This window comes from Physella acuta, unplaced genomic scaffold, assembly GCF_028476545.2.
Source record: "Physella acuta isolate Inbredline_101_S28 unplaced genomic scaffold, ASM2847654v3 ptg000904l, whole genome shotgun sequence".
NCBI classification, from domain to species: domain Eukaryota; kingdom Metazoa; phylum Mollusca; class Gastropoda; family Physidae; genus Physella; species Physella acuta.
Genome location: NW_026732421.1, coordinates 419,292 through 431,813, shown reverse-complemented (window position 1 = coordinate 431,813; position 12,522 = coordinate 419,292). Strand labels below are relative to the sequence as shown.

Sequence of the window (12,522 nt, the reverse complement as noted above, 5' to 3'; positions counted from 1 at the left end):
AGAGGGGGGGGGGACAAACAGATTGGCCAGATTTCGTCAAAAGTTTCATATATTTTTCTCACTATCTTAATCCAATATAAATGCCCAACTTGTTCTAACCGTTGGTATGTGTAACTATACCCCACGGTTTTTGTCGATACAAAGCGAGGGAACTCAACAGTTTATCAACAGATTTATTGACTGCTAAATTACAACACGGAAGCCCCAGTATTGTGCCACCAATTTTTTTCATATTTGAATTTATATATCTATAGAAGATCATAACAAAATATTAATTTAATACATCTGTCTAACTTCTTCCAAGATATCGTTTATACATTCATCGCGCTTGCTTTTAAGTATCGAGTTCAATAACACACGTAGCGCTCATTTATTATAACCCTCCTTATGATCTCTCTTTCCAAGTGAATATTCCTCCCTCCCTCCTACCACCCCCCCCCCCCCCCCCCATCCCGAACGAGATGGATTTTATATTGTAAAAATACACTTTTACTAGTGTCCGCCCACACGAAAAATGTTGACCGCCCACCCGAAAATTTCAAATTCCCCCCCCCCCCGGAGAAAAAAGTTTGGAAGAAACACTGCCCACCCCCCCCCCCTCACACACACACCCTTCCCAGTGAAAAGTAAAGTAATAATATTAACAAAGGCCAGTCATTCTGTTTACCTTCTGACTATATTCACCAGACAACTATGCCATAAAGAAAATCTATTGCACTTCGAAATGTTTTTTTTTGTTCCAACTATATCCACAATACAACTATTGCAATAAATCAAATCTTTCTCAATTTGAAAGGTTTTTTTTTTTGTTTTTTTTAACTACCACAGACTGGGCAGTACCACTGGTGGTCACGTTCGCCATCTTGCTGGTTGTTGTCACGATGGTGCTGCTCTTGTTCTACCGGAAATTCCGACGTCTAAAGTCTAGAACCAGGTACTGTTTAATTGGCCGTTTCTCTCGATGTGATATGTGATACATATGTAGGTCTAGTCTAGGATTGTCAATTCTTAAGTACATCGAAGTCAAGTTTTTTTTAATCATATTGGAGAAATGACATTACTAAATTCAAACAAGATGGGGGGAATGGGGGGTGGGGGGGAAGGTCTTTCTCTCACACAGGATGAAGGGGAAATACATAAATCTCCCATCATATATCATATACATATCTAGATACAGTGGGAGGCTAAGCTGATGGGGTTGTTGTTGTTTTTTAAAGATAATAGTTTGAGCAAAAGATTTTTTAATACAATGCTCTTTCAATCAGAATAAGTTTGCTTTATTAATACCAATGGATTTTAGGCTTAATTTCAAATTGTAAAGTGTTATTGTCTAATATTGTATTTTCACACCAAAACCTATTAAATGTATCCTACTTTATGGCGTTACTTATAATCATTTGTTTCAACCTTTGACTGTTGATAAACTCAAAACTTGAACTGTTTCTCTGCAAACAGAACCAGCAGTCAAATCGACGAGATGACCTTACCGTACCCTAGGGGAGGTCACTACCCGGGCAGACGACAGGTCCCGTCAAGTCTCCCAGCGGCCTTAACCAACCAAGCCATTTCCGTGAAGAACAAAATCTCCGCCTCCCTCACTAGCAACAAAAATGGATCCCTTTTAAAACAAAAAAACGGGGATGCCCGGAAACAAGCATCGGGATTTCCCATACCGGATGTAGACGAATACAACCAAATGTCGAATTTCGAGGAAATTGAGTTGGACAGTCTATCGTCAGCTGATTATCCCGACGCTGACGTATACAACCTGCAGGAATCCAGGTTCTACGACTACGGGTACGGGAGTTCGAATCTGACCAGCTTCGAGAAACGTTTCCATAAGTACGTCAGAGAATCGTCCAATAAGAGCACAGCATCGCTGCAGAGTTCTGGAAACTCGGCTCCAATTTTACCCCACACGCCGCTAGACGGCGCTGGGAGTAGCATTGAACATCATCAAACATCGGCGCCAAGCTTGCAGCAGTATAAAGATTCCACAAAACTTCCCCCAGTCAAACCCAAGCGAACGTTTGACTACATGAACTCGCACCTCCATCGCGGGTTTGAGAACAGGGGATACGCCCACGATTACGACGGGGTCGATCACGTGACCGAAGATCGTTGGAGCAACACTCAGGAGGAGCAGGACAGCGACAGCGTGAGTGAGCTCAACTCGCCGGCCCACGATCGAATCCACGACAGCGCCACCGAGTCGGAGGGCACGCAGGAGACGGTCTCCGCCGGCTCGTCCTCCGCGTCAGAGAAGCGGCCGAGGATCTTGAAGTGCGTCAGCTTTGACGAGAGTCAGCTCAAGGCGACCAACGCGAGGCTGAGGGTCAACGACCAGACGCCCAGACGTAAGGTCAGCACCGTGTCCGTGCCGTCGTCCGAGCATCTGGAAGTCCCAGACAGCGGCTTCAAGAAACCAAGATCCATGTACGAAACGGTAGACAACTTAGCCGCAGTCAGCGAAGATTCGCCTCCAACTACTCAGTTCTTCATAGGCAACTCGTCTGACACGAGTGCTATCAATGAAGATGTTAAATCATCTTCGCTGACAAGAAAAAAGACGCCGAATACTGAACCAGAAAGCGCTTTAAACGAACCTAAAACTTCTAACCAAAAACTAGATTTCGATGCTTCGAGAAAATCGGAAGAAAAACATGTCATGCAAGATGGCCCCGAGGTTAAGGTTAAATCTGATTTCGTGACCCCGATTATTAGCGTCGCCGCGAAGAAAATTCTAGAAGGACGTAACAGTCGCAAACTGAAACAGCAGAACAGCTGCGAGGGGGCGGGCGACGAGGGTGTGAGTCGGTACCTGGCATCAGGGGACATAAGCAAGTACACGGAGTACATCCGGGACAGGACATCGTCTGCCCCTGCATCTGCTCTCGTGTCGCCTGCGCCGCCAAACAAAACGGTGCAGATTTTAAACGTACAAAACATCCCAAAGATCATTCTAACCAAGGAAGACTCCTCCGCTAAAGATGACGCTAATAAACCGCAGGAACAAATCGCTCTTGCTCCGTCTCGCACAAGGCGAATAGCCAGGGCCAACAACCCGTTTCTGATTGAAGTAGACCGATCGGCCTCGGCTTCTGAGAAGGTACGTCGCGCTAGTGCTCCCAGCATGCCGCTGGGTTCAAAGGCCAACGATGGCGGGACTAGGGAGGATATGATGACAAGATCCGCTTCCGGTGAATTCTTAAGTGCCGGTTTGGGAGGCCGGAGTCACGCGTCACCTCACACGGCGAGGTCATGGTCGGCTGAGTTCTACGACTTGATGGCGAAATCCCGCGCGAACGACCCTTTGAACGACAAATTCTTTAAGCAAATGATAGACGAGCGATACGAGACGCTGTTCGGCAGGAAGTACCCTGAGATCTCCTCCCTCAGCCGCTCCCCAGCCATGTCCCCTAGGGTGGTCAAACGCCGAGCCGCCGAAAGGAAAGTCGCCTCGCTCGACAGGGATTTGAACCCTCACAAGCTCATGATGATGTTAAACAAAGAGTCAGAGATCGACGCACAGCTGACCGGAAACCGGTGGTCTTCGCGGAGATTTTACCGTGAAGATGCACCACAAGACACGTACACGAGCGGTTTGAAGAACAATCCGAAAAAATTCAGTAATTTGAACGTTGCTCAAAGACCGGTCTTAATGCCGGGTACTGACGGCTGTGAAGACGACAGCGGTCGATCAGAAGAGAATGGTCCAGCCAGTCACAAAGATAACATTCTAGAAAACTCTATAACCGGAAGTAAGATGAAACCACCGAGAAATACCTCACTAAGCGAAGTGACCGAGCTAAGGACAGGAGATTCCATTACCCGAATGGACCAAGATGATGGCAGCGGTAAAGAAGATGGCGGACATCAGGTGACTTCCGGCAAATCTTCAGTTGACATGCGCACAAAAAACCCACAGTCCAGTACCAGAAGACCAGTGTCAGACAGTATGATCTTCTTTCAGGACAACACTCTTAACTTCCAAACTGATCGTGATCCACCGTCTAAGTATTATAGGTCGGATGATCCACCGTCTAAATATTATAGGTCTCATGATCCACCATCAAGATTCTACACACCTGATGATCCACCTTCTGAGCGCTATATGCTTGATGATCCACAGGCTAAACACTATAGGCCTGATGATCAATCGGCTAAGCTCAATAAACCTATCACCGAACAAACCCCTCTAGAAAACAAACCACGCGGGCTAGAAAGACAACGGGACATCGACTCCGACACAGAAACAAACCCAGACGAGACAAGCGATACAGAAACTACCACCAGACCACATGAAACGTACAGTGTAGGTTGGGAACACCAAGACCAATCACCGTCAAAAACACAAGTGAAACCTTACAGAAGGAACAGGAGAATCTTCTCATCAGAAGACGGGGTGAACGTTACAGACGAGATACATCAAAACACTACAACATCAAAGGAAGAAGAGCTGATACAACCGCACCATGATGTGACACTAATACAACAGCACCGTGATGTGACACTAATACAACAGCACCGTGACGTCACAGAATTCTGTGACCACGACGACTCGAACTCGGAAGCCTCTGGTCAAGACGATGCGCATGCGTTAGGGAGTAGCGAGGCTGACTCCAGTGACTCCTCCACTGACTCTGAGGATGATTCGGGTGACGCCTCGAGCTACACCATCAACATGGAGGACACGGCAGAGGACGACAACATCACATTGGGAGGGCTGTACACACACCAGTCTTCTAATGTGTAGATGGGGGTACTCGTACACAGTGTTGTACACACACCAGTCTTCTAATGTGTAGTTGTGTGTACTCGTACACAGAGCTGTACACAAACCAGTCTTCTAATGTGTAGGTGTGTGTAGTCGTACACTGTGTTTTACAGACACCAGTCTTCTAATGTGTAGGTGTGTGTACTCGTACACTGTGTTGTACACACATCAGTCTTCTAATGTGTAGGTGTGTGTACATGTGTACTTACTCTATACGCATGTACACATTTACACGCATCAGTCATCCAATGTGTAGTTGTGTGTATTCGTACACAGATCTGTACACAATCTTGTATACAGTGTTGTACACAGTGCTGTACACACACCAGTCTACCAATGTGTAGGTGTGTACTCGTACACAGTCTTGTACACAGTGTTGTACACGCACCAGTCTTCCAATGTGTAGATGTGTGTACTCGTACACAGTATTGTACACAGTCTTGTACACAGTGTTGTAAACGAACCAGTCTTCCAAAGTGTAGTTGTGTGTACATGTGTACTCACTGCACACTAATGTACATACGAACACGCACCAGTCTTCCGATGTGTAAATGTGTGTACTCACTGTACTGTCCTTTCAACGAGTAGATGTGTATCTTTGTGTACTCACTGCAGAGTCCCGCACAAGTTTGCTATTTTTAGAACTGTTGAAAGATTTCGTGAGTAAAGTAACAGACCTGTTCATTCCAGGGTACCAAAGACTCTTGGTTTAACCATACCACGCCGCAGGTTTACGATCACCCTTTGATTTTAGCCTAGGCTTAACTTTTTGGAATACGTAAAGAATGGCGCGTAAACTGTATTGGTACTTTTCTTTATTATCATTGAAATATAAATCTATAAATAGACGATTTTTTATTGGTTGGTCATTACCCTGTTCCGTGAAAGCTTTTGACTTTATTTTGTACAAATTTTACTTTCTTATAAAAATATTTTCAATTTATAAATGTTTCAATTTTTCAATACGTTGTTTTAATGACACCAGCTATTTAAAAAAAAAATAATTTTAGCTTAAGTTCGTTGTCCCATAGAATACTGTTCACATTGTTAGTGTTCTTCAAGACTAAGGTGAAATGGAGGCGTCCATTCACAACATGACACGCTAAGGAAGGAACGGGGGGGAGGGGGGGGCGAAACTTTTTGACATTGTGTGATGATTGGTGGTAAGGGGGGGGGGCTAAGATATCTTTTGTTTAAATATTTCCAAGCATTCATCAAACATTGAACCATTGCAATCTACCCCATTTATAAATAATACACGTACACGACGCGGAAATCTAGGACCAGGAGTTCTTTTTTGGCCAGTTAAGATTTTAAAAAACCAAGTCATCTTTGGTTATCTCCCTTGGCTTGACAAGGAAAGACTCTATGACCTAGCTAGATTACCATTCGGCAACTTGCGATTTTTAAAAAAATCCTATTATAGGCCTTTTTGGTTATTTTCTTGAAAGAACGCAACCAAAAGACTCACATCTTGTAATAAACCTAAATAAACATACAACAGATGTCTCGTTTTCTACATTTTCAAAATTATTAGTCAGTTGTTTATAATATATCTAGATTCAACTAAAAGGCCCCACCCCTACTATTCTCGAGAACACGCAAATGTAAAATTATTAAGTGTCTGTGTGTGTGTGTGTGTGTGTGTGTGTAAGCAAATGTTATATTGTGTGGAAATGTGTGCAGCAATGAAAATACGTATTTTATGTATATTTTTAAATGTTACAATTATATTATTAATCTTTGAAACCTAGTATCATAAATGTTAGAAAATGTTTTGGTATATATTTGAAATGTGTTCTATTTATTTTGTATATTTGATTAAATAAACGCAAGGTATGAAACCACTAGTTTACCTCATGTTCTAAATCACAGCAGAGGGAAATTGGCACACGAATTTCGATGGAATAATACGTTTGATAAACACGATATTAGAATATGGGTAGCTACAGTCGTATTTAAACATCTATCAATGGCAGCTTTAGATGAAATGTTTCATGGGTGTGGCCGAGTGTCTAAAGCTAGGAGTTCGATTCCTAGACTGTAGACGGGTAAAAGTGTTCAAATCTGTTTGCGATATTTGTTCCCACTATTACAATGCTACCTCTATACTCCTTGAACGAGAAAGTAAAACGTGCTTAAAATAAGCTTCAAAGTTCAATGCGATACCACAAACAATAACTTCATCCTCTTCAATTCACTACTTCAAATTGTGGTTGAATTCATCCTCATCTAGGCTCTACAAATTGAGGTTGAATTCATCCATCACTGTGGTTGAAATCACCCACAATTGTAGTTGAAAGCATCAAATTACGTTTAGGTTGAAACCGCCTGCTAGTCTTGTTAAAGAAAAAATTCTCTTGTTGAAATAATTCCTCGCATCACAACAATGCTCTGTTAGATTTTATGTCGTCTAAGTTGAGCCTTTAAACTCATATTTGTCTGCTTTTAGCTGCTTTAAAAAAATGTAAGGTTCATTGAAAAATTGTTAGAGCTAATATTTGTATAGAAATGCAGTCTCTACATGCATTCTAATTCTGGCTATCATCAACTGAGCTGGGAACAAAACATTTTCCAGCGAGTGAAACATAATTCAGAGCTTTCTTTGAAAGCTGCGTTTAATGAAAGCCATGTTTTTATTTAAAAAAACAAGCTCACATGAATCAACTCCGTATTATGTTCAGTGTCCGTTCCAATAGTCACGCTGCGCATGTCTCAACAGGAAGTGTCCTAATCTATTTACAATCTCGTTCTATTTATAGAATCCAAACAAAAGTGTGCCCGATTAATTGCCTGAGTACACACGGCGCGCCACGGGAGGACGAACGAAGTCGCTAAGGATTGTGGGTTATTGCATCTTTATGGCCGGTGTCGATGTCCATCCTCCTAGGCCGGCTCGCCATGCCAGCTAAGATCTTCTAATCTAGCACCATAGAAAACTACACCAGTCTATTCAATTATGAGATCAACGTGGAACTATTTTTTTTTTATAAACTCACGCGGGGGTGTAGGGATTTGAGCTTTGTGAGGCGGCATGACCGAGATTTGCTCGCGCTGGGTGAAATGAAGACGTTGTCAAGCACTCACCTCTGTTCTAAATTCATTCAGCTTCTTCTTGAACCTCCCCACTTTCACCCCGACCCTACCACCCCCAACTTGACCACTCCGCCCCACCCACCCTTCCATGACAAACTCTCTCAGTATAAAATTAGGCCCGGCTCTCCATTCATCACAGTAAAGCGTTGTTTTTCCACTAACTCCGCGAAGACTACTGTTACCATTAACAGTTTGTGACTTCGAATTTTCGAACTGCTATCACCTAGCTAACAACGCTTTTTTCGTCAGTCGAAAGGCATTTAATAATTAACACTTGCACAAATATAAAGATCTAAAAAAAAAAAAAACTTTACCACAATCAGTTAGTCAAACAGTGTGAACAATTATTAAAAAATAATTGAATAAATTTTAAAACTTTAGAAAAAATAAATTTTAAAAGAAGCATCAATAAAAGTAGTTTGAAATTCTTCAGAAAGATTTCCTACAACCTGACGTTGGAGGTAGGTTCAATGTTTTGCCTAACTTTTAATTTAACTTATCTTATTGAAGCGAAACATAAATAAGTATTTATTTAGTTTTTTAGACGTTTTTTTTTTACATTTTAATTATGTCTTTTTAATAAAGCATGATATTTCACCAAATTTTAATCAAGCGATTTTATTAACGACACAAATTTGATCCAATATTCAAATAATGTTATGATTCATTTAAACAAAGTTAAATTAGATCATATTATATCACTGCAAAAATCATTAATTATTTTTAAATTAACTAATCAATTTTAAAATAATGTTTTTCCAATCATGTATTGAGAAACTAATTTGAGAAAACAACTGACTCTCTAGGTACCGCTATCTGCAGGAACCGCCGTCCAGAGAAAACTGAAACGAGGCTGCAAACATGTTGTCTAAAGTCGTCATCCTCTCTGTCATCGTTTTGATTACGTCAGAGACAGCATCCGCAGTTATTTTGAGACCCAAGTGGTTCCCTTATTTCCGGCGGGAAAACACGGGTGAGATACGAATTTAGTTGTTGTCTGTAAAACTTTCGTGTCTGTAAAAAGAAATAGGCAATGTCTTTATAATTAAGGTATGGTCTTTAAAACCAAATCTTTAGAATTACGATTTCGTCTTAAGGGGTCGTCCAAAATTAACGTCACATTCCTGAGGGGGGGGGTGGATTTCGAAAGTTTGCGACGATGTGTGATGAAGAGGAGAGGGAGGTGGGGGTGTTCAGAAAGTGTGACGTCACACTTGCATTTTTATAAAGTAACGAGCCGACTCGCGACGTAACATTCGGCGCAATTTAGTATTTTTTCAGTCATTCATATGTGAATTCGACACTACCAATGCTGCGAATGAAAATATTTTGTTTTAAAATACTATCGGTAGCTCGTGAAGAACAAAAATTTTGATGATGTGAAGACCCTCCCAAGGTTACATAGTCAATGTTGAACAGCTGTTTTCCCTAATTTAGCTTCAATCCACCTAACCTAGTGCTTGACCTCGAGAGTTCTGATCTCTACTCTAGACACTGTTTCTTTCAGGCGTTAACACCCCCCCCCCCTAATGAAATTTTTTTAAAGAAACTATGAATCTAGATCTATAGCGAACATTCGAAACAAAGAATTTTATCAGAACATAAAACAGTGACTTCAGTCGCCGAGGTGTGTTCTACCTCACTATTACGGTGGGCGATTAATGTACACTCAAGGCATTTATGTACCACGATCCAAGAAATATAGCGCCTGTTTTGTTTGCATTTAAAAACTCAATTTTAGAAAACAGGGTAAATCGTCTAAATATACACGATTAGTAACGCATTGATAAAATCCTCCTTAATTACAATGCGTCCGCCTTTCTTCTGAGACCGCAGCAACGCGCTGGGCGGGTACGCTAGTCGGTGATAAAACATCAAGCCGTCTTTTTATATGGGGGATTTTCTTCTTAAATTGCCACAGTGCCGGACATAGAAAATTAATTTTTTACATTGACCAGTGGCTTCATCGACATCTTGTGGGGAATGTGAGGGGGAAGGGGTGGGGGGGGGGTACAAGTGCTGTAGATCTCAGCTCATTGTTCGTTGTAGGGTTTTCTGTCTTATTCCATACAATTTAGTAGCACCCAGAGTTTCTTCCAGGTATCCCCACCCCGAAGAAAATCTACTGCCCCCCCCGAAAAATTTAGTTCGCCCCCCCCCCCCAGAAAATATCAAGTGCCCCCCCCCCCCCCGGAGAAAAAAGTCTGAATGAAACACTGATTGAATAATATATTTTACGTGACGGTAATCCACATGCCAAAATAGGAGGTGAGATATGGGGGGGGGGTGTAGCCTCCTGAAAAAAAACGTGTGGTTAGAAGGGTTATTTCATCAATTCGAAGTTGTAGGGTTGTGTGTTTTCATCTGTCAGGACTGTTCAAATCCGACTGTAAATATAGAGTAGAAAAAATAGTTTGGGGTGTCCTCAACTCAAGGTGTTGACCTCGGGATAGGGGAGGGAATTGGACTTTTGAGGGGTTGACAAATTGGACGTACGTTGAAAAATACAAATTATGTCAAACTTTCATGTAGAACTGTGTTTTATAAAATGTGGGAGTGGCGGTGTGGAATTTTGTGGTCGTCTTAGGGGATGTGGGTGGGGCGTGTCTTTGTTAGGGAAAACGTCTAGTGTAAGCTTACTTGATGAAGAGTAGATTTTAATTAACGGATGAGATGACGTTATTTTTAGACAAGCCCTAAAGCACTGAATGGATGGTGTGATTGTGAGGTGAGTAGCCCCGGTGTTAGCATTCTTCTACTGCTTGCGAGAATCGTGTGAACAGCGCCTTAAAAATGCAATAAGAGAATTGTATGAACAAGGTATTAATGGTGTTAGGGTGTGGACCAAAGTGTCTTTTACAAGAATTTTTAAAAACTTTGACTCCTTCTATTTTGAGATTTTGAGAGCGTAGAATGAATATTGGATCTTACTAGATGAAGAGTAGAATTTAATGAACAATGGTTGTCCGACACAGCATTGGATAATAAACAAAAAGTATCTACATTTGAAATAAACATGTTTGCAATATCACTAACAGCATGTTATTTATTTATAGTCTCAAATTCGTTTTTGATACCCATGAGGTTTAATTAAATTTTACAGTCAATAAATATCAAATTTAAATATTTTTTTTTTCCGTCAGTGAACTCAATTATAATTAACTAGCACTGCAGACCTCGGTGACCACACAAGCAGGAAGTCAACAAAACGGTTGCTATGGTACACAGACGTGACGCGAGGTACCAACTGTAGATTAAACGAAGCAGTAGCAAACCTAGACGAAACCGGAAGAAAACCTGGAAAATATTTGTGCCAGTTAGGGCAGAACACGGGCCCTGGCTACATTTGGCAACTTCGGTAAAGCCAAGGATGGCAATGTGGGTGTGATGGCCGGCTGTTCTACTAATTGCCGTCCTCCCACTTCAATCACAACCCGCCTACTCACAAGCGCGTCAAAAACAAAATCTGCCCACTTGCCTTGTATCATAGCATAACAAGAGTTTGACAACCTCTTTATAGCAGTTACTATATCTTGTTGTATTAAAGTTCATTTAGTTTATAAATACTTGACGTATCTGTTAGAATCCTTCGTACCAGTAAACAATGGTATAATCATCTATTCCATTTCGGACCCAACACGAGGTAGATGAAGTAGATTCCATCTGTTTCAGCGACCTCGGCATACAGGGAAACAGTGTTTCTTCCAGACTTTTTTCTCCGGGGGGGGGGGGGGCACTTGATCTTCGGGGGGGGGGGGGGGGGGTGCGGACATGAGATGCCTGGAAGAAACTCTGCAGGGAAATGGTGTGGTCAGCACTTGGCACAGCCGTATTAGTTTCCCTTAGGTGAGTCTGGTACCCATCAGAACTTGGTAGACTCAGGGACTCCAACAGACTCGAAACCAGGATCTCCACTGGAGACTTTTAGGTTAGCAGCCCAGGGCTCTACCGTCTGACCATGTCTTCTTTAATTATATAAATATATTTAAAACATTTAAAATTCAAATTTTAGCAACTTTCCATGTTTCTACATTAGAAACAAAAATAAATTTAGCAATGTATTTATCAGGGGCGTAGCGAGGGGGGGGGGGGGCGGGGGTGCGGACCGCACCGGGTGACACCATTTAGGGGGGTGACACCAAGGCAAAAAATAGCAAAATATATAGAGAAAAACTTGAGGGGGGGGGGGTGCAAATCGAAAGCTTGAAAGTTTGTCCCCGGGAAGGGTCGCTACGCCTCTGGGGGGTGACACCATTGAGTGCCGCACCGGGTGACACCCGACCTCGCTACGCCACTGGTATTTAATAAGCTACTTTGAAATACAAATTGGCGCTTAGCGAACTCGTTGTTTTTGTACCTTGTATTGACGTATTGAAGAGGCGAATTCGATTTTCTGCTCATATGTTTACATTAAAAAAAAATATCTGGGCGAATCAACTCTCCAGCCTTCAGAACGATATGCAAAAAAAAAAAAAGAAAAAAAAAAGAAAAAGAAATGCGCAACGGAAAAATATGTGAGCAGGGGAATTTTATGTTCTCTAAATCGACCATTTATAGATGTTAGCAAAGTATGACTACATGTAAACTGTAACATAATACAACATTTTTTTTCTCGTATATACGAAGTATAGAGAAAGTCTTGTAATCGT

At 41.9% G+C, this 12,522-nt stretch overlaps 1 protein-coding gene across 1 annotated transcript; it reads left to right on the top strand.

The window, feature by feature from the left end:
* The first annotated feature begins 832 nt into the window (after window positions 1-832).
* LOC131953090 (dentin sialophosphoprotein) lies at window positions 833-5,883 on the top strand. Its single transcript, XM_059316125.1, has 2 exons — window positions 833-934; window positions 1,456-5,883. The coding sequence occupies exons 1-2, from the start codon at window positions 882-884 to the stop codon at window positions 4,754-4,756; spliced, it is 3,354 nt and encodes a 1,117-aa protein (XP_059172108.1). The 5' UTR covers window positions 833-881; the 3' UTR covers window positions 4,757-5,883.
* The last annotated feature ends 6,639 nt before the right edge of the window (window positions 5,884-12,522 follow it).